At 37.7% G+C, this 23,865-nt stretch overlaps 1 protein-coding gene across 1 annotated transcript in view; it reads right to left on the bottom strand.

The window, feature by feature from the left end:
* Positions 1-23,809, bottom strand: part of LOC112047329 (uncharacterized) — a 67,614-nt gene extending 43,805 nt beyond the window's left edge. Inside the window, exons 1-3 of the mRNA XM_052882370.1 lie at positions 23,601-23,809; positions 22,089-22,198; positions 20,550-20,680 (exon numbers count right to left, since the gene is read on the bottom strand). Of these exons, the coding sequence (XP_052738330.1) occupies positions 20,550-20,680; positions 22,089-22,196 (239 nt within the window). The 5' untranslated portion in view covers positions 22,197-22,198; positions 23,601-23,809. The remainder of the gene's footprint in view (positions 1-20,549; positions 20,681-22,088; positions 22,199-23,600) is intronic.
* Between the last annotated feature and the right edge of the window lie 56 nt (positions 23,810-23,865).

The following is a 23,865-nucleotide window of genomic DNA, read 5'->3' as shown; positions in this document are numbered from 1 at the left end:
CAAAGGAAGAAATAAAGAAATAAGAAAGAAAGAAAGTAGGACGGTTTTTTTGCGTTCGTGCGTGCGTCACGCACACAGAGAGCGCACTGCTTTAAAGACCTATTTTGCATCTGCCAAAAAAGCTCGGCGCGCCCTTAAGAAGATAGGGATCTTATACGGAGGCGAAAGAAACACTTGAACGGTAATTAAATAATTTTGTTAGGGCTTCTTTGGATGTTCTCAATTTGTGTTACTGTGAAATGAGTGTTACAGAAACTACAATGACTATTTTGAATGTATAGATGTATGCCGCAAAGTTCTGAATAGTAAAATTCTATGAAAAAGCTATTGTATCATAATTTTCAAAATTGCCTAATTTTATTGCTATATTATTTAATTATATCCATAATTGAAACCGAAAATCGTGTTTGGCAGTCACAATTAATTATCTAATATATTAACACCAATAATTCAATCTCAAAGAACATTAGGGTCTATCTTGGCTCTAAAATGAACTCTTTGATTCATGAACACCAGCATTAAGCTGGAATTACTGCGTGGGAAGCTATTTATATCGAAGCTACTAATATAAATTATTATCTATGAGTAGATATTCTTGTAAGATAAATAATAATTAATTAATATCATTAAGAGTTTGATTGATGATAAAATCTACTCATTTCTTGTTTTGCGCATTTTACACTCCTACGTAAAATAACAAAGCATTCATTGAATTTTATATCTATAAAAATATAAAAATGAGGGGAAAGTTAAGTTACTAAATGCAAAATTAAAAACAAAATATTATAAACATAAATTTCGGTTACTGCTTAAAACTTAAAAGTAATTACAAATACTATTATTGAGTACTTATATGATAATACCGATTTCCAAGCGGGTAAATAAGATACTACGGTTGGCTGTATTGTCCACGCGCGCTTCGCGTGATCATGTGAGTACAATGTACCTAACTACGAGTAGGTATAATATAACCACACAAAGATTATTAACTTAACATTATCTACAAGTGCATAATATTACATTTCAACCACTTTTGTCTTTATCCCTTCCGTGGTGTTATATATTATGCATGTTATTTACAAAAGTATTTTCATAAACATTAGAAATACTATGTCAATCAGTCTTACTAATTAGTAAACTAAAATCTAATAAGAATTGCTATTATAGTCTTTAAAGCGAAAACATTTTGAGAAGTAAAATAATTATTAAAAGTACTTACCTATAGTCTTATTTTATATTTTGCTTAACCTTGATGAACGTTAAATAAAGACTTATAGATATTATATTTTATGATTAATTACAAATGCAAGGTTTTACGATTTTTCCCTATAACTTAGAAGTTGGATTTTTTCACAGCTTCAACCTTCTTCAACGGACTGACAGGCAGACAGTCGGACAACAAATTGACCTTATAAAGGTTCCGTTTTTCTTACATACGAGTAGGTACGGGACCCCATAAGAAACGCTATTTTCCGAATCTTAAAAAACGATAACATATAACGCGAGGTTGTTGACCTCTTCTCTAGTAGACTAATCTATGGAATACAACGCTTATTTCAATATTCAAGGAGTTGAATATTCAATGAAAGACTTGTTTAATATGATAACGCGGATAAGAAGCAGTATAATAATTTTTATCTACGTCTGCGGAATATTTTGATGACAAACGAATGCAAGGCGAGTGATCGCGAGACGAAAGATAACCTGTATCTCTTATCTTGTTAATCTTTTTTATCTTTATTGTCATCGGTGGTAATAAAAATTGTAATTCCGCTAATACATTGATGGCACCGATAGCTTATCGTAATGTATCTACAACGGAAAGATGTATTGATTGATTGGTGATATATCGTGACACGTATGTATAACACACGTATGTATATGACGATATGTTTAACACCGTGCCATAAATGTGCCTTTTTATTGCGATGTATAAATGACCATGGATTATGCAATATTATTAGGTTTAATTAAAATCTTAGCTGATTTATGTTTTTTATAATTCGACAAACAATCGCCAAAGAAATACTTTGCGATTTTACGCAAATTAAACGACAAATCCGACAAAGTATGTGTCTAAAAAATCTATAGTCATCATTTCCTTAGGATGCCCCGATACGGTTTAATTTCTTTTTTGAAATTGGAGGATTTTTGTTGGATCTGGTAAAGTTAATGCATTTTTCGGCTATTAGTGGATATTAGACAAAGGATTTTGTTTAGTGTATTTGAGTTTGAGTATTGTGTAGTATTGTCCTATTGACGGCGTCCTAGCCATAATAAAAGCATACCTTCAGAATTTTACGGTAAGTACTAGGAGCTTTAGTTACTCATAAATTTAAAGACTAAAGAAATCCCATGTTTCCAATCTTTGATCTTATAAAACTCGAGATATTATCCAGAATCTGATGGTGAAGACGGTATGAAATGCAGTTATAATCAGTTAGGTACAGTGGGTAGGTAAATGTCAAGGTAGCATGAGATAGACGCGTGCGTGTTATCAAGTAGGGTATCACTGAACAATTGAACAATTTTATTTGAGACGCTAATTAAAAAGATTCTACTACGCTCATAAATAAATACGTTCTTCAATGCTATTGTGACAGTTTGAGTCAATGTCGATATAAATACCTATGTAGGTATCCAAAAATCATGAAATTGTGGTGATGGTGACGGTGATGATGATGATGATGATGATGATGATGATGATGATGATGATGATGATGATGATGATGATGATGATGATGATGATGATGATAATGATGATGATGATGATAATGATGATTCAAAAATACATAGCTACATTTCTATGGAAATATCAAATAAAATGACTGAATTAATGAATGGATGAGTCTTCTAACAAATGTAATATGAAATCTGTAAAGTATGTGCATTAATTTGATCCTATAAGTACTAAATGTATCTGTGATACATTAAGTGGTTTGATATAATAAATAATAATATGAATTTTTCAAGCTTTGATATCTAATCATCAGTGCCATTTCTAGACAATTTCCAGACAACCTAATATTTTTTTTCTAAACATGTTAAAAAACAAAATACCGTAGATAACAATGGAACTAATCTAACCTTACTAATCGGACAAAATAATTAATCAATAATTAATTAAGTAATTAGGCTAAGACAGTTTTAAGATTTTTTTTGTATATTCGAAAAAAAATAAGCAGGTAGGTAAGTAGATAGCACCAAAAAACATGCCACAAAATAAAATTTAATAACAGGTATCCGAAGCTGCTCTTTTAGTATAGGATCTTACCAAATTTGTCTAGATAGGGAAAACAACACGAGCGGAGAAGAGTAGTGTTAATCGATTGACAAGGAATTCCTTAACCCTACATCCATTGGTCACAAGTCCGGGACTCTGCTCGGAGATTTTCTCTCTGCCACGCTATGGATCAAGCACCCGCACGGTGATTGATGCATGGTATTCGTCTCATATATGTATAAAGCAGCACAACAATCTGTGAGGTTAGTTCTCTCAAGTAAAGGTCCAAGCTCTATATCCTCTCTCCTGTAAGGCAGGTTTGACCGCGTAGCGCGTTAAAATAGTCTGACATTGATGATGAAGACATTTTACTCCGAAATCAGGAGCACCATCAGATGTTCGCTAGAATGTTCAATTGCGAAGTAAAACCTTCGAAGAGTCATCATCTCCTGACGATGCTGCGATCCCATTCAGTGTTGGAATGAGAAGTAGTTACGTAGAGGACTTTTTGTCGGATCTAGGTGACTTTTCCCTTTGATTTGGTTTTTTGCGGAAAATAGCAAAATATACCAACTTTATTCCGGTGTAGCGAATGAACTCTTTCGTTCGCCCACTTTAGGTTAGGCCATCTACATCTACATCTACATTCACATTCCAGATTCATTTCATATTTAGAATTCCCTCGACCGCGCATGCGTGGATATATTGTTTTACCCATTCATTACATCTTTACCAGTTCTCCATTCCACATCGCTTCATCTATTTGATAGTAATTTTATTTTATATCCATATACAATTGTTACAATCAGTAAAGTGAATAAATATACCAATCAACGTCGTCGTCTTCATATCAATATACTAGTATAAAACCTCAATGGCGATACCCTTTCCTTCTATAGAAGTTAAATATGTTCCTATAACAATCAATGGAAAACTGATGGCAATTACTAGATTACTGTTACCTCTAACTATAAGTATAAAGTTACACTGTTTTTCCGGCTTTTATGTACAAGTGTAAAGCAAATGTTTACCCTCTCATGTTAGTAGTTACTACCTCGCTATCTCTTGAGAACACAATCCACTTGAGTAATTAAGATTGCAACTATCTACAAGTAATGAGATTACGAACTATTTAGATTATATGCATAATATACTTGTCAATACTAGAATTTAGTAGTAGAGATAACTAGTTTTCCAAGGACAAAATGCACGCCGATGCTCACCGCGACAGTTACTAATATTATTAATCTGAAGAGTTTGTTTGTTTGCTTTAACGCGCTAATTTCAGGATCTACTGGTCAGATTTGAAAAATTCTTTCAGTGTTAGTTAGATAGTGATAGATAGTTATCGAGGAAGGCTATATATTATCCCCGCATTTCTACGGGAACGGGAACCACGCTGGGAAAAACGGGCGGCTTCAGCTAGTGTCACGATATACCGTGAACACAAAGACATACTGTCGGCCAATAGCAGCGTGATTGAAAATATCGCTCTCTTTTGTATCAATGCAACGAAAGATCGCGATATTTCCGATTTCTTCGTAAACAACATCTGTATTTTTAACCGACTTCCAAAAAGGAGGAGGTACTTTCTTTTCTTAACTTAGCTATATACGCTATAGATCGATCGATATATATTAGCTATAGATCGCTACTAAGCGATAAGGCCGCCTTTTGTATTCTACTTTTTCTGATGTTTCTGTTTTGCTTGATTTCTTTTATTTTTTGTGGTGTACAAATAAAGAGTATTAAATAAATAAATAAAAAATACGCATCGCATGCCACGGGTTTTAATTTCTTAATAAAAAATAACTGTATTTATTCAAAACTTTAAGTAGGAAGCCCACGAAATCGCATTGACGTGGCATCTGGTAGCGCGATGGGTCTAAGTTCTAAGTTCTATATCTCAGTGCAGTGTCTTCGCAAAGGTGAAACATTTCCAACCGACAACCGTTTCTCTTTTCGTCATATTTTTGTACAAAATCAAAATTCATAAACGTCAGATGACTATTTGCAAAGTTCCTACCACCGATTCGGAAGGCAGGTTCTGCTGAGAAGAACCGGCAATAAACTCAGACTCAAACAGTTGCTCTTTTAAAAATAATCATACAGTATTATAATTTACAATTGATAACAACATTACAATTCCTTATAGTTTTACTTCCTGTGTGAAGGTGGAAGCTGATCCAATGTTCTCCGAGCATCTTTATCATTAAGGAACTCATCGATGGACCCATACCTTTAGATACTACTGGTACTCAGCACACTTTAAACTCAATTCACCGATACAAGTCGCGAAGATCAATACGACTGATTGTGTTGTGTGACGCACACTCATAACATCATAAGGGTGCATTTCCACAAGACATGTGCTATGTAGCCATGCTGCAAAGATGTGAAAACTACGCTACGAAAATATGTGACCGTTTCTACCAACACTAATGTAGCTGCGCGAGAAAGATATGCAGTTCGAGCTAAGAGTATCCTTCCATATAAAAAACATATCTTTGTTGAATCCGTTTCCACCAGCGCTAAGATATGTTCACCATGTTTTGACGGCCTCCGTGGCGCAGTGGCATGCGCGGTGGACTTACAAGACGGAGGTCCTGGGTTCGATCCCCGGCTGGGCCGATTGAAGTTTTCTTAATTGGTCCAAGTCTGGCTGGTGGGAGGCTTCGGCCGTGGCTAGTACCACCCTACCGGGAAAGACGTACCGCCAAGCGATTTAGCATTCCGGTACGATACCGTGTAGAAATCGACAGGGGTGTGGATTTTTATCCTCCTCCTAACAAGCTAGCCCGCTTCCATCTTAGATTGCATCATCACTTACCGTCAGGTGAGATTGTAGTCAAGAGCTAACTTGTAAAGCATACAAAAAGGACCAATGAATATGACTGGTTGATATTAAACACATCCATAGCAACGTAGCGTAGCACATCTCTGGTGGAAGACCACCCTTACAACTACATAATAACATGTACATACTTACAACAGAAGTTATCTGGGACGTGAGGCGAGCCGTGTAAGAGGCAACATAAAATCGATAATAGCATTGGCTCGAGTTACAAATAGTGCTCAATAAAGATACATATTATGTAAGATTTTTTAGAAGCGCTTAATAGAACTTGACATTGCAACGATAGCAAAAAATATGAGCATAGACCAAGATCCAAAATAGAAACGACATTCACCCATCTGTTTAATGGATGATACGTGTTTTATATAAAAAGTTAGACATACTTTTTATATAATAGTTTGGTCAGAAGAATTTTAGGCAACTACTCGCAATATACCTAATTATTATTTAGAACGTACTCAATCTACTTTAGCATTATTTATTCAGCATTATAGGCTCTGGATCTACTAAACCGATTGGGAAAATTCTTTTATGGTTAGAAAGCCACGTTATTTGTGAGTGTCATAGGCTATATTTTATCCCCGTATTTTCACGGGAACGGGAACGCGGGTAGAACCGCGGGCGTGGGCTCGTTTATGCAAAACACTTTTCATCCAGTGAACAGATGGGTGAAGATTGTTTCTGTTTCGGATCTTACTCTTACACTTTGTTAAATGTGCAAGTGGAAGGACATAAGAGGAGAGGAAGGCCAATGGAGAGATGGTTGGATTGTGTGAAAGAGGACATGTGTGTAAAAGGAGTGGATGACGAGTTGACGAGTAATAGAAACGAATGGAAAAGATTGACATATTTTTCCGACCCCACTTAAATGGGATAAGGGTAAGGAGATGATGATGACTCTTAGACTTTGTTGATACTCGTATGTGGACATACACGAGGCAGCCGTAGCTACTGTTTAAGTCGGAGCTGAATGGGAGAAGTTCGCGATCCGAACAATGGCTATTCAATTGGCGGGCTATAAATAAATCTCGTAACGAACGATGTCTGCGCACGACGGGAATCTTCTCATAAACATCAAACTACTTCTGTCGTAAATAATAATCTAAACTGATATTAAGCATTCTTTTTTATTCTTTACAAGTTAGCCCTTTGACTTTTTAAGAGAGCCGTGATAGCTCAGTGGATATGACCTCTGCCACCGATTCCGGAGGGTGTGGGTTCGAATCCGGTCCGGGGCATGCACCTCCAACTTCTCAGTTGTGTGCATTTTAAGAAATTAAATATCACGTATCTCAATCGGTGAAGGAAAACATCGTGAGGAAACCTGCATACCAGAGAATTATCTTAATTCTCTGCGTGTGTGAAGTCTGCCAACCCGCATTGGGCCAGCGTGGTGGACTATTGGCCTAACCCCTCTCATTCTGAGAGGAGACTCGAGCTCAGCAGTGAGCCGAATATGGGTTGATGACGACTAGCCCTTTGACTACAATCTCACCTGATGGTAAGTAATGCAATCTAAGATGGGAGCGGGCAAACTTATTAGGAGTAGGATGAAAATCCACACCCCTTTCAGTTTCTACACGACATCGTACCGGAACGCTTAATCGATTGGCGGCACATCTCTGCCGGTAGGGTGGTAACTAGATACGGTCGAAGGCTCCCACTATCCAGACCTGGACCAATTAAGAAAACCTCAATCGGCCCAGTGGGATCAAACCCAGGTCTGTCTTGTAAATCTACTGCGCAACTAACTTTTAAAGAATAAAAAAAATGATAACTACGTACACTGAACATACGCATGATATATAAATGTAGATAATAATAATCCGTAGTTAAATAAAGTACATAATCAATTTGACGCTGTAAAAGGCATTGGACTGTTATCACTTATCAATAAGGGCGGTATCATATCAGGGTCAAGGATTTCTGAACTCTTCGAAACGGTGAAAATTTTTAAACGTTCTAATAATAGTCAGGGAAATATTTATCAACTAGGTAACGCCGCGCGGTTTCACCCGCGTGGTTCCCGTTCCCGTAGGAATACAGGGATAGTATATAGCCTTCCTCGATAAATGGGCAATCTAACACAGAAAGAATTTTTCAAATCGAACCAGTAGTTCCTGAGATTAGCGCGTTCAAACAAACAAACTCTTCAGCTTTATAATATTAGTATGGATGATATTACATCTAAGAGTATACGCATATTGTAAATGCAAAAATAAGTGTCTATATTACGCTTACACGCAAAAAACAGCGAACCAGAATAGAAATGGGACCACTTAAATGGGATAAGGGTAAGGAGATGATGATGACTCTTAGACTTTGTTGATACTCGTATGTGGACATACACGAGGCAGCCGTAGCTACTGTTTAAGTCGGAGCTGAATGGGAGAAGTTCGCGATCCGAACAATGGCTATTCAATTGGCGGGCTATAAATAAATCTCGTAACGAACGATGTCTGCGCACGACGGGAATCTTCTCATAAACATCAAACTACTTCTGTCGTAAATAATAATCTAAACTGATATTAAGCATTCTTTTTTATTCTTTACAAGTTAGCCCTTTGACTTTTTAAGAGAGCCGTGATAGCTCAGTGGATATGACCTCTGCCACCGATTCCGGAGGGTGTGGGTTCGAATCCGGTCCGGGGCATGCACCTCCAACTTCTCAGTTGTGTGCATTTTAAGAAATTAAATATCACGTATCTCAATCGGTGAAGGAAAACATCGTGAGGAAACCTGCATACCAGAGAATTATCTTAATTCTCTGCGTGTGTGAAGTCTGCCAACCCGCATTGGGCCAGCGTGGTGGACTATTGGCCTAACCCCTCTCATTCTGAGAGGAGACTCGAGCTCAGCAGTGAGCCGAATATGGGTTGATGACGACTAGCCCTTTGACTACAATCTCACCTGATGGTAAGTAATGCAATCTAAGATGGGAGCGGGCAAACTTATTAGGAGTAGGATGAAAATCCACACCCCTTTCAGTTTCTACACGACATCGTACCGGAACGCTTAATCGATTGGCGGCACATCTCTGCCGGTAGGGTGGTAACTAGATACGGTCGAAGGCTCCCACTATCCAGACCTGGACCAATTAAGAAAACCTCAATCGGCCCAGTGGGATCAAACCCAGGTCTGTCTTGTAAATCTACTGCGCAACTAACTTTTAAAGAATAAAAAAAATGATAACTACGTACACTGAACATACGCATGATATATAAATGTAGATAATAATAATCCGTAGTTAAATAAAGTACATAATCAATTTGACGCTGTAAAAGGCATTGGACTGTTATCACTTATCAATAAGGGCGGTATCATATCAGGGTCAAGGATTTCTGAACTCTTCGAAACGGTGAAAATTTTTAAACGTTCTAATAATAGTCAGGGAAATATTTATCAACTAGGTAACGCCGCGCGGTTTCACCCGCGTGGTTCCCGTTCCCGTAGGAATACAGGGATAGTATATAGCCTTCCTCGATAAATGGGCAATCTAACACAGAAAGAATTTTTCAAATCGAACCAGTAGTTCCTGAGATTAGCGCGTTCAAACAAACAAACTCTTCAGCTTTATAATATTAGTATGGATGATATTACATCTAAGAGTATACGCATATTGTAAATGCAAAAATAAGTGTCTATATTACGCTTACACGCAAAAAACAGCGAACCAGAATAGAAATGGGACCACTTAAATGGGATAAGGGTAAGGAGATGATGATGACTCTTAGACTTTGTTGATACTCGTATGTGGACATACACGAGGCAGCCGTAGCTACTGTTTAAGTCGGAGCTGAATGGGAGAAGTTCGCGATCCGAACAATGGCTATTCAATTGGCGGGCTATAAATAAATCTCGTAACGAACGATGTCTGCGCACGACGGGAATCTTCTCATAAACATCAAACTACTTCTGTCGTAAATAATAATCTAAACTGATATTAAGCATTCTTTTTTATTCTTTACAAGTTAGCCCTTTGACTTTTTAAGAGAGCCGTGATAGCTCAGTGGATATGACCTCTGCCACCGATTCCGGAGGGTGTGGGTTCGAATCCGGTCCGGGGCATGCACCTCCAACTTCTCAGTTGTGTGCATTTTAAGAAATTAAATATCACGTATCTCAATCGGTGAAGGAAAACATCGTGAGGAAACCTGCATACCAGAGAATTATCTTAATTCTCTGCGTGTGTGAAGTCTGCCAACCCGCATTGGGCCAGCGTGGTGGACTATTGGCCTAACCCCTCTCATTCTGAGAGGAGACTCGAGCTCAGCAGTGAGCCGAATATGGGTTGATGACGACTAGCCCTTTGACTACAATCTCACCTGATGGTAAGTAATGCAATCTAAGATGGGAGCGGGCAAACTTATTAGGAGTAGGATGAAAATCCACACCCCTTTCAGTTTCTACACGACATCGTACCGGAACGCTTAATCGATTGGCGGCACATCTCTGCCGGTAGGGTGGTAACTAGATACGGTCGAAGGCTCCCACTATCCAGACCTGGACCAATTAAGAAAACCTCAATCGGCCCAGTGGGATCAAACCCAGGTCTGTCTTGTAAATCTACTGCGCAACTAAATGGAGGGGCATTCCTCGAACCGGATTCGAACTCACAGCCTCCGGCATCGGAGGCAGAGGTCATACCTATTCACTGGGCTGTCACGGCTCTATCAACAACAACAAACATTAGAAATTGAAAAAATCCAATTAGCAAAACAACACCCTCAATTTATAATTCACAACAAACATCATTAAGTCACATGTAACCCGTACTCGATACGTCCTTGAATCATTTAACATGAGAGCAACATAAATTAATGCTAACAGTTGACAGCTTAGGGTTGTCACCTTGTTGTTGTGTGTTTAAAAAAAAGTTATTTGAGAAATACTCGCAATACGAGTATGTAATTAAATCTTGTTGGTTCAGTAGTACATGTTCGGAATCCAAAATCCAATCATCAAACTTCGGAATTCGTGTTTCATGCAATGCTTTTCTTTCTTCCAAGAAATTCTTAGTGAATATTTTCAGCCAGAAGTTTGCAATATGGTGGCAAGCAATTTATCTTTCTAGTAAGCGACATATAAATTCATTCGGAGTTCATAATACAATATAAAAATATCATTTCCCTGTGCGAATTTCATTCTTAAATCGTCACTACACGTCAGGTGCGACTGCACTTAAGTGCTAACTCGTTTAAAATCTTGTATTTACAGGACTTTAATAAACGAGTTAGCATTTCATTAAATTAATAAAACTAGATAATGCGACACATGTCGGAAAAAAGTGCGCGTTTGCCAACCCTAACCGGTAATAGGTGGTAATAACTTTGCATAAACTAAGGTAAGTATTATTAGAGATTGCATTATTAGCAACCAGATAAAACATAGTGCACAGAAAAATGTCTTTGACACACAGTTCTTTACACACACTGCACACGTGTTGGTAGTTACAAGAATAATGCTAGTTACTCACCATCCAATAAATTCACGTGCCTGCAACGCTGGGCATAGCGTACATGATTGACACACGATCAGTTTTATCGGATGCACTGCCGTTAGCACTGCAGGCACTGAACTATTATTATTATTGGTCAGTGGCTAGCATAAAAACGCAGTTAATTACTAGGAAAATATAAGCGGTATCAATTTAGAATTGGAAGCAAGCGTTGCTTTGTTAATCCTGATTTTCTACATATTACAACGTTTTCTGCAACTATGTAAATTTTGATTGGAACTATGTAGTCGTTTATGGAATGACGTTACTCGGAGGATCATAATGATTTCTGCGGATAATAGTAAATTAACCTAATTTATTATTATCCGCAGAAATCCAACCAATCCATGCGACAAAATCACAGACTCACCCCAAAAACGGAGAAGACACTCTTGTAATGTACTTTCGATTTGAGTATCTAATGTTATACATAATATACTGAATTATTTTACTCCTCTAAAACCAATGATCAATAGCTACAGAGGATTGCTCCGGTTTCAAAGTGCAAGGAACGTAAAGGGTTATTTGGTGATTATGTGGCATTCAGATTCGTCAGTTTTTTCAATCATGTCAATTAATTTCCTAAATATTTTTGAATAAGGAGAGTTTAAATGTAAAATTCTGATAAACAATAGATTAGTTAACACTACAAATTGCCAAAATAATTCGGATGAAGATAGGTTGTTTCTCATACGAACCAGATTTTTATCTAAGTAGTATGTATAATGCTTTGACTGCTGCTTATGTTAGAGCTTTAAATCAATAAGATAACGAGATTACCTGCCTTGACCTTGTTTTCAACTGACTTAAAAAAAGAAGGAGGTTCTTAATTCGACTTGTATCATGTTTACCTCATAACTTCGTCATTTATTAACCAATTTTGATTTTTTTTTATGTTTGAAAGAGTCCCACTTCATTTTCATGAAAATCGTTTTAGTAATTTTGTGTTAAAATCAAAATAACTGAAACACCTATGGCTAATCCAATACGGCGGCCTCCCCTAGATGCGGACTGGCTGTTTGAAATCCACCCCCATGATAATATCGATATCAAATGAAAAGGTTTGCTGTTATGAAAACGAAAAAAATAATCACGTGACCTAAATCCAATATTTGTAATTTTTAGTGCGTGCTAAAAGACAGTTTTTTTAGTTTTTTAAACTATTTATAGTTATTACATCGCAATCCCGTATGAGTATTATTTCGTATGAGTATGTATTATACTAGCATTCGTCAAAGATAGTGAATTAGCTAATCATTTAATTAATTTCTTATAATACATTATTTATAACAAATTGGTTTGTTTTTGTTGTGCACACAGGTACCTGAATGTCGTGAAGTGTAGGAAAAACAGCTTGCATATCGTATACCTAACAGCGATTTAAATATATCAATGTACGCAAATTAGCGTGCCTGGATTAACTCGATTCACTTTAGTAATGACTGTCATCATGGAAGCTAATGTTTTTTTGCTATTCTTTCTACAATAGACGTAAATACGCGTTTAAATAAAGGTGAAAACATACTTTAACCAGCAACTCACACGATTAACCAAACCTCTGAAAAAAAATCGTCCATAGATTTTATTCCCTAAAGGATAGTAAAGTTTTGTCTGGTGGCATTGGTCGTGGCTAGTTACCATTACCATCCTACCGGAAAAATATATCTACCGCCAAGCGATTTAGCCAAGCGGTCGCATATTTCTCTAATATGCGGTTTCGGTATAGGTAGGTATAGTCTCAAATTATTAAATACCCTTCCATCTTAAATTGCACCATCACTTACCATCAGGTGAGATTGCAGTCAACGGCTAACTTTTAAAGAATAAAAAAAATGATAACTACGTACACTGAACATACGCATGATATATAAATGTAGATAATAATAATCCGTAGTTAAATAAAGTACATAATCAATTTGACGCTGTAGAAGGCATTGGACCGTTATCACTTATCAATAAGGGCGGTATCATATCAGGGTCAAGGATTTCGGAAATCTTAGAAACGGTGAAAATTTTTAAACGTCAGGGATAATAGTCAGGGAAATCTTTATCAACTAGCTGACGCCGCGCGGTTTTACCTGCGTGGTTTCCGATCCCGTAGGAATACGGGGAAAGTATATAGCCTTCCTCGATAAATCTAACACAGAAAGAATTTTTCAAATCGAACCAGTAGTTCCTGAGATTAGCGCGTTCAAACAAACAAACTCTTCAGCTTTATAATATTAGTATGGATGATATTACATCTAAGAGTATACGCATATTGTAAATGCAAAAATAACGGTCTATATTACGCCTACACGCAGAAAACATCGAAACAGAATATATGGATTTTCGGACACACAGTCGACTATTTGTTTAGCGCCAGTATCCCAAATAGTTAAATAAATATAAAAACTAAGAATTTTATTCCAAACACAGATCAATTATGATTTTAAAGTTAATTTGGGCCTCGAACGTACCCACAAATTTTTGTTGATATACCTACCTATTTTAAAAAAAATCTACTTACTTATCTAATTTTGACACCTTGACTGATGGAATTTTGAACTTAACACCACATTAACCTCAGTGCAACGTAACCGGTATTTGGTAGAGTTAATGTATGCAGAAAGATCACATTCAATAAAAATATTATCTACTATTTTGTTGTATAATTCTACAAGAACAAATATTTTCCACCGTATTGAATTTCATTTTGATTTCAAAGTAATATATTTTCTTTGATATAGAATATTTTTTTACATTGATAACTAAAAAGTAATCGTGAAAAGGGTGGATTCTAAAATCACACAGACGTTCCAAACGTTAAGTGGTTAAAATAGTCCAATTATTATTATTCCTCATAAGATAAAGGTGCATGCCACGTGGGTATCAGTTATTACATTAGGAACCATTAATTACAATATAAACAGGAACATGGTTTTTCCTACATAGGAGTTAAAATAATTCACACTTTCAAGGAGCCATTTTACTGAGGCCACTGAGGTACTTCCGGAACAGTGTGGTCTTTAGTCAAACTTGACGTTTCAAAAGTGTTGATAAACTAAAGTCTACTTGAAATAAATTAATTAATAAAACAAAAACTTTTATACTATATCATAACAAAAATATCAAACATGTGCTGTTTATCAGTTGTAGTCACATAATATTCTATCGACTAAACAATAAGGTAGCTAAGTTAAAGCTAGGGTTGCCACCCTCAAAGCGTCCGGTAAAAAATGTGCCGCCTGAAAATTGTCCGAGAAGGTTACCACTTGATTACTCTATAGATTAAAAATATTTCTTTATCTATTTTGCAAAAGTCGGCGGAGCGGAATTTGAAATTTTTTCAAATCTTATAAAGAAAGACATTTCAAATTTGTTTTTGGACGTAAGGAAGTCTGGAAGATGACTTGGAAGGAAAATGCCTCCACCACGATAGTTTGTTCTACGTTCATAATTTTGTTCGACCATAAATGTCAAATATACAGAGTTTGAGCATTGATGTAAATGATTACCACTATGAGCAGTGGCGTGCATTTAATAGATGCAAAATGCACTTCACCTCAAAAATTGAGAATTCATTACGAACATGTATTGGAGAAAGTATTTTCCATTTTGTAAAGTATGTATAGTGCCAACCCTAATAAAAACTCTGCGCACACTACTATCTATGAGTTTGAGCACGGACAGTACAGTCATGAATAATTATTTTGTTCTTAGGCAGGACGATTAACTATTAGGGTCTTTGCACACAACGTTTTTCAATGAGCGCGTTATTATCAGATAGCATGCGTTTGTATCGCTTTCAGCGTTGTATCGGCGTATCTGCGATTACAGCGTTACAAAGAGAGGATCGTGTGCAAAGGTCACAACATGCCCATTAGCTCGCGTTTTCCGTGTCCTAATCGCGTTTAACGCGCGTCACCCGCTCGTTTTAAAAATTTCGTGTGCAAAGGCTCTTTGTCTCACCCGCCCGCCACACACTGCGCGAGTGACGTGGGAAGTAAGCAGAGACGTCGTGTGTTACTCCTCCTGCCGCATTTCATGGCGTTCATCCTGCCCACCAGCCACAGCTCCCAATTTTGTTTGTGTGAGCGCGAATCAAAGGTCTATAATAGCTTGGCAACTTCGTTCGTAACACTCCCCATGTTGCGCGCGGGGCGGGGGGCGTGTAGCGATGAATGAATGACTTCCCCGCACGCACGATTTCACACCCGCGCAGTCTGTCTACCTGTTCGCGTCGCGATTATAGCAGTGTGTAGTGTCATTATAAGAGCCGTGATAGCCCAGTGGATCCGCCTCCGATTCCGGAGGGCGTAGATTCGAATCCGGTCCGGGGCATGCAACTATGTGCATTAATAAGAAATTAAATATCACGTGTCTCAAAAGGTAAAGTAACAACATCCTGCATACGTGAGAATTTTCTTAATTATCTACGTGTGTAAAGTTTGCCAATCCGCATTGGGCTAGCGTGGTGGACTATAAGAATAAATCCTCTCTTTCTGAGAGGAGATTCGTGCTCAACAATGAGCCGAATCTGGGTCGATAATGATGATGAAGACATCGTGGCAGCCCTGTATACAGCGGTGTGCCGAGACAACGTCAGTCGTCAATCTACTGCGTAGTAGCAATAGTCACGATATCCATTATCTAGTTGTAGCCAGTAGGTCATGCGACAATAGAGCTGATTGCTGGGAGCTGGGTGCTGGGTGCTGAGTATCGCGTTCCGATTTACATCACTTATCTATCCATTGAACTACTACCGAATGTTTTATGAGGTTGCTGTATAAATAGTTCAGGGGCAAAGTTTTTAGTTTCTAACATTTAATTTTTTCATTAAATGACAAGTCAGAAATTTTCAAAAATATCTCACCTGATGGTAAGTGACGGGATAACTTGAACCTACCTCTATCCCTCTGACAGTCCGGAACACTAAAGGTCCGTTTATATCTACAGACATTTAGCGTGCCAGACACGTGCCGTGACAGACAAAATAATATTCTTCTATACAGTGTTTATTAACGTATTTATATCTATAGTCTGTCAACGTCTACGCGGCCGGGTTACGATAGATAGAATATTATTTTGTCTGCCACGGCACGTGTCTGGCACGCTAAATGTCTGTAGATATAAACAGACCTTAATTACGTACGGTATGTCTTTTTCGGTAGGGTATTAGGGTACATCATCAGAAAAGCTGCATAATGATCACTATCATCATCATCATTAACAACGCATATTCGGCTCACTGTCGAGCACAGTCTCCTCTCAGAATGACAGGGGTTAGGCTAATAATCACCACGCCCAATGCGGATTGGCAGACTTCACACACGCAGAGAATCAAGAAAACTCTCAGTAATGCATACTCGTAGGTTTCCTCGCGATGTTTTTCCTTCACCGTTTGAGACATGATGATGAGATGCATGACCGGCACCGGATTCGAACCTGCATCTATTAGGTACTAATAATACAAAGCTGGAGAGTTTGTTTGTAACAAACACTGTAAATTGTTATTATACAATCTTCAAGGGCACTCGAGAAAACATCTGAACATAAGTATCATTGCACTCTGAAGCACGACTTGTTGATGTGGGTAAACGTAATGTGATTAATATGTATGTGTTAACTTTACCCCCCTTCAATAGACATTATTAGCGAGTTATTATGGAAGAATTTGATAAGATAGCGATGTTAATAACACTGGCCTTGTAAATGCCTGCGTTTTAGCCAAGAGGAGTTGGGTTTGATTCCCACCCAGACCAGTTTAAAATTTTATATTTTACTAGCCGATGCCTCGCGGTTTCACCTGCGTAGTTCCCGTTCCCGTGAGAATATGGGGTTAAAATATAGCTTACTAGCTGACGCCCCGCGGTTTCACCAGCGTGGTTCCCCCTGTAGGAATACAGGGATAATATATATATATAGCCTATAGCCTATAGCCTTCCTCCTATATTTGAAAGAATTTTTCAAATCGGACCAGTAGTTCCAGAGATTAGCGCGTTCAATCAAACAAACAAACAACCAAGCTCTTCCGCTTTATAATATTAGTATAGATGATACTTACAAAAAAATGGCTTTCTAGTGGTAAAATAATTTTCAAAATCTGTCCAGTAGATCCAGTGATTACCCCCCTACAAACTTTACCTCTTTATAATATTAAGTATTTTATGAATTGGCTCAGATTTTGTTTAATAGTTATGGTTAGGTTATGGTCGTGATTAGGTTTCGGTTAAGATACTGGATACAGAAACAGTAGGTACATAAAATGAAATAAAAACAGCAAATAAAAAAGCCACAACGGTTTTTTCTAGATTTTAAAATAAACAGTTTTCTAAAATAAACAACTAAGTATGTATTGGGATTCCCCTAAATTCTAATTATTACGTTTATCATCTTAAATACGCTTGACTTTGATGTTAGAAAAAAATTTAAAATCAATTTTGATATACGAAGAATGGCACTGAACTCACGCGAACAAAAAATACTGATAAATATTATTTATCACTTTATTATATTTCATTTATATTTACGTATGTAATTACATTAGTTAAACGGTAAACCGCAAACCTCAACACGGCATAGCATTACAAAAATGCCTGGGTATTGTTTCTAGTAAACCAATTTATAAACTTCATTCAGTTTACTTTTGGACAAAACTGCGAATTGGCTTGACGGTAAAATGTAAACGTCTGTATGCCCCCCCAGACTGAGGGTGGGATGGTAATATAGATATACCATTTATCCATTGATCTTAATATAGAAGGACAATATAAAATTGAAAATTTGAACCCTCGAAGGTCATGAAATTATTAACCAGTAGGTTGAGTAGGATGACAAAAATTTTTTCTTACATAAATAAAGAAAAACATTTAAAATTTGCGTGCGGGCTTTGGTCCAAAACATTTTGTCTTACATAAAAAAAGAAAAACGTCTAAAATTTGCGTGACTGCATACCTACTTGCGTATCATACTAAACTGTCTAAGCTAAACAGTTTCGTCATCTATATGAGGTAGATGAAAAATGGTAGTAGGGTAGCGAATTTCAGAGGTCAGTAGGAGGCAAAAATTCAACAGGCAACTGGCAGCAAGTTTGTAAATCTGCCACTGCTTCTTCCCTAGGATGTTGGATATCTCTAAATGATATTTATTCCCGTTGGAAAAAAAGGAATAGAACCCTGCCTACGGTTAGTGGACAAAGTTCATAAATTTTGCCGCTTGATAGGAACCACAAGAGGGTTAGTTCCGTGGCCGTGGCTTATGGGATTTGCATATAATACGAGTAAAATCAATGACATTTAAGTAACACAACAGCTGAAAGTGCACGATTAATGGTAATGTGTTATGGTTATGTGGACGTGATGTGTGGCAGTTTGCCAGGTTAAGGCTACAATAGGATCGCATTCAGTTGGCACATCGCCAGTAGACCGAGACCATCGATTACTCGTTCTGGAAACTGGAGTAGGCGTGTCACTGCCAGAATTGATATCAGAACATTGAAATCTCCAGAATATGATTTACAAGCAAAATTCCAATTTTATCTCGTTTTAATTCCATCGGATTCATGTCACAGATACAGGTTTTTTTACAAGTTAGCCCTTGACTACAATTTCACCTGATGGTAAGTGATGATGCAATCTAAGATGGAATCGGGCTAACTTGTTAGGAGGATGATGAAATCCACACCCCTTTCGGTTTCTACACGACGTCGTACCGGAACGCTAAATCGCTCCGCGGTACGTTTTTGTCGGTAGGGTGGTAACTAGCCACGGCCAAAGCCTCCCACCAGCCAGACCTGGACCTATTAAGAAAACCTCAATCGGTCCAGTCGGGGATCGAACCCAGGATCTCCGACTTGTAAGTCCACTGCGCATACCACTGCGCCATGGAGGCCGTCAAAGGTAAGACAAAGAGACGCTAATTCTTGTCAATAGCAAAGGTAGGTTGACTTAAAATGTGGATATGCTTTTTGGGTTATTCATAAATAGTGAATAAAGGAATAAACAAGCAGATGTTCTCGGTTGCTCTTAAATAAAACAGCACTCTCTAGGAACACGTGGTGTCTGGTCTGGTCATCAAAGGTTGACTACTATGAGATATTACGGTTATGATAAAGGCGCTGCTATGCCGTAGCCACAATGCTAGCGCTGCCGCGATGTTGCAGTCTGCCCGTAACACTGCTCTGCTTGCGAAAATAATCGCGACATTCCGTACTAGTCCTTTGATTTTGACGTAATAGGGACAGTGGTCTGGACAAACGACATGTAATGCGGCAGGAGCAGAGGCGTGTATTGCATATGTAGCGCCTGGGTGCAATCATTACCCTAGCGTGAAGCGAAACGTACAAAAATGTTAACAAGTATACAACCGCCGCTCCCCAAATCTGTCGCCCGGGTGCTAAGCACACCCTGCCCAATAGCTCAAGATGCCTCTGGACCTCAGATCAATTAGAGAAGGACCAGTATCGCACTAAAATTTAAGAACAAAATTTTTTGTCATTTTCTGAGGAAAACGGTCTTAGATTTGTTATTCTTACACTAAACTAGAAGTTGTTTACTGTTTTTTATACCATTCAACTACACAAAAAGGTATTTTTACCGAGCTCTTTAACCGACGAACACGATTATAACTATGAAACATCGATTACTTTATAGACAGTTTTTATAATCGCATAAGATCGTTCATTATATACATTGACAGAAAAGTAGCGTCTAGCAGGTCCTATACAATAATTGGTCTGAGGAAATAGTGGTCTTGACAAACAACATGTAATGCAACAGGAGCAGAGGCGTCTATTGCATTACCCTAGCGTGAGCGTCAACTATAGCTAGAGGAGCTACCAAATCCGTCGCCCAGGTGCTAAGCACCCCCTTCCCAATAGCTATAGATGACTCTGGGCAGGAGTAACATGCCCACACGACGTGTCTGCCTACTTCTTCGCTTCGCGCAAGTGTGGCAGGCGTTACGTCGATGCAATCAGGTGGGGCACTGACCTGAGCTGCGCGCAGTACAGCTGGTGCGGGATGGCGGTCAGCACGCCGGCGCCGTCGCCCGTGTCGTTGTCGCACGCGCACGCGCCGCGGTGCTCCATGCGCTTGGCGAGAGTCTCTGCATCGCGGACGATCTGCCGGACGACACGAACAGTTAAACCACGGCCACACCGAGGCATCCAGCTCGCGACCACAGTAGCGACCAAATGTGATGAAGTTGTAGCAACTTGTCCTGTGATTTCGTTCATTACTTTCTGATCGCCATACACGGCATAGAGGACGCGAGCTGGACGCCGTGATTTGGCTGTAGGATTGGTAGTCGACTGAAGGAGCTATTGACCTGCCCTATATGAACACACACACTATATAAATTCAAAAATTATAAGTACAAGCAAAAGTCTGCCTCTCTGTTATCTTTTTAAAGGCTAAATTGCTGTACTGATTTAGATGAATATTGGTACAGTGATAAATACAGGATAGAACATAGGCTACTTTTTATCTCCTTCCAGGTGTTCTGTAGATTTTAGGCAAAGTAATTTATTCAAGATATAATACAAAAAAAGTTGTTAAGTAAATTAAACTAATGTTTGTCATTTGGATAATTGAAAATATTTAATTTACTTAATATAATGAAAAATAAAGATAGAAACTCTGAATATTACAGATGAACAATAGCCAACACCATGACCAACTGCAGTAGTGGAAATAGACAAATATTGATTGACCCCCCATGCTGTATTTGGTACATCTGTTACAGTGGGTATTTAAGATCCTTTCTTATCGCCTCTCATTGTGTACTGGCTATTTACAAAATAACTGAGGTCCATAGTTTTATCACTGTATAACAATATTTATAGAAACAGATGTTAACATATGTCAGATTTACACAGAAGGTCTGCATCTGCCAACTCTAACTTTATCCCAAAGAGACAGGTCACTGGAAATAGAGACACAAGTGCAAATACTAATGTCATATATTGCATAATTTATCAAGTTATTTAATGAGGAAGCCAAATCTGTATTTTTATGTTCAGTAGGTTGTGATTTAATATGTGTTTTAGTTATAAAAAGCAGTAAGTAATTTCTCCAATAGCACACAGCATAACACAAATGTGACAGGAGTCTAAGAAATAATAATCAGTCAATTATGTTCACGTATATTTGTCGTTAATTAAGAAGCATCAAAAAGACTCTGAGTAAGCTCTTAAGTACAAGTGTGTTGACTGTTTACACCACCCAACTACAGAAAAAGTTATTTTTATGGAGCTATTTTACCAATGACCACGCTTACAACTATGAAACATTGTTTCTATACAGACAGTTTTTATAATCTCATTAGATCGTTGATACTTTGACAGAAAAGTAACATTGGTGAGGCAGGTCTTTATGTAATTATTCTGAGGATCAAAAAGATGGGAGAGAGTCTACTCCCCATTAATTGACATTTCATGTATTTCTATTCATGAAATAATAGATATGTTGTTGGTCACATGCTACACATAGTTGGTCCTCATCACTACCTTTCAAGAATTCAGCACTTACTTTATGGGAACGCTTGCCGTCGATGGCAACAATGAAACCAACACCGCAGGCCTCGTGCTCGTTCTGTGGGTCGTACAAGCCTTGCTTGGGCGGCCCTTCCCACTCCATACCTGTGACATACACACTACAGTTAAATTTCTTTGATAGCAGTTTAGGTGGTTTTTAAAAGGACTGTAGCAGTCGCCAGGGATTAGGGAAAGTGTGGAAATAACTGAAATAGAGTTGGATATAGAAATTGGTATGCATGTATTACACTAACTTAAGTCAACAGAGATGCAGGTCCTATCGAGTAGCCTTTTGCTCTCATGGAATTTCATTGGAAATTTAAGTATGCTAAGTTTTTTTAGCCCTTGACTACAGTCTCACCTGATGGTAAGTGATGATACAATCTAAGATGAAAGCAAGCTAACTTGGCAGGATCAGGATGAAAATCCACACCCCTTTCAGTTGACCATGTACAACGGCCAAGCACGTGGCCAAGTGCGGAAATGGCCCAGAAGAAAGAAGACCCCTTTCAGTTTCTACACGATATTGTAACGGAATACTAAATTACTTGGTGGTACGTCTTTGTTGGTAGGGTGGTAACTAGCCATGGCCAAAGCCTCCAAAGCTAAGTATTTAAGAATAGATGTATTACATAGATAATAAAATGTACTGACAAATGTTGAGTTAAACTGAAGGAATTGACAATCTTTCAGTTAATACACAAACATACTTCCTGGAATACTTTGACTATATTCTCTCACACATGCTAGCTAAGCTGAACCAGTTAATTTTGTAAAACCTAAAATTCCTGTACAAAATACAAATTATCATTTTCTTATCCCTGTTTTAAAAATAAAACAGCAATTAATATTCAACTTCTTCAAGTTGTACACAGTCATGTTTTAGTGCGAGCAACGGCAAGCATTTACTTTTAGTTTAATGGCCTAAGAAGATTACAACTTCTTTAAGTATGTTTTTACATGTTTTCTAATAGTATCGTTAATACTTATTATAATAACTTATCAGACAGATTAGAATAAATTAAGACCTGTGTAACTAAATTAGAGAAGAAATTTTCTAACAGCATTGTTAAATTGTATGGTTTTAAGTTTAACTCATTGCGATTAATAGGTAAAACCTTAAATCTATAATTTAACACTGTGCTTATTATGCACAGCAGTGTTTAAATATAATTGATGAAATGGACCATAGTAGTTATCATTATAATATTATTAAAACTAGAATTATTAGTCTTTTTCAGATTATTGATAAATGTTATTTCAAATATTAAAGATGATCAGAGAACTGCGCAGTTCTTTGTCAAACAGTAGGGTGCCTTGGGAATTGAAAATCGTGTATGGAAAGGTATTCATGGAAAATTATTAACATCTTGTCGACAACATGTAGTTTCAGTTTACACTGACTGCAGTGTTTACCACGTATGCAAATACACGTGGGCCTGGGCCTTGGCTAACTATGATCGGTAATCGGTTAGCAGAAAAATATTGAGTGCACAGAATTCCTTACCTCAAAGCAAGTTCGATAAGTAAACGAAACTGTGCACGGCTAACGCACTATATAAAGCACTTGTACAGACCAAAGCTGTAATATAACAGAAACACAATAGTTTTAGTTAAGATTTGTAAAATCAAGAGCACTGAAAATGCCGGTAAATTGTAGTGACCCTTATCAGTCGACTACACAAACCGGTGATACGCGAGTGACTGAACTTGATTGATTTGAATTTTGAGCGAATGGGATTTTCGTATGGTGAACGAATGTCATATGGAAG

The sequence above is a fragment of the Bicyclus anynana genome, chromosome 7 (genome assembly GCF_947172395.1).
Source record: "Bicyclus anynana chromosome 7, ilBicAnyn1.1, whole genome shotgun sequence".
In the NCBI taxonomy this organism is placed as follows: Eukaryota; Metazoa; Arthropoda; class Insecta; order Lepidoptera; family Nymphalidae; genus Bicyclus; species Bicyclus anynana.
This window is presented reverse-complemented; position numbering and strand designations above follow the sequence as displayed.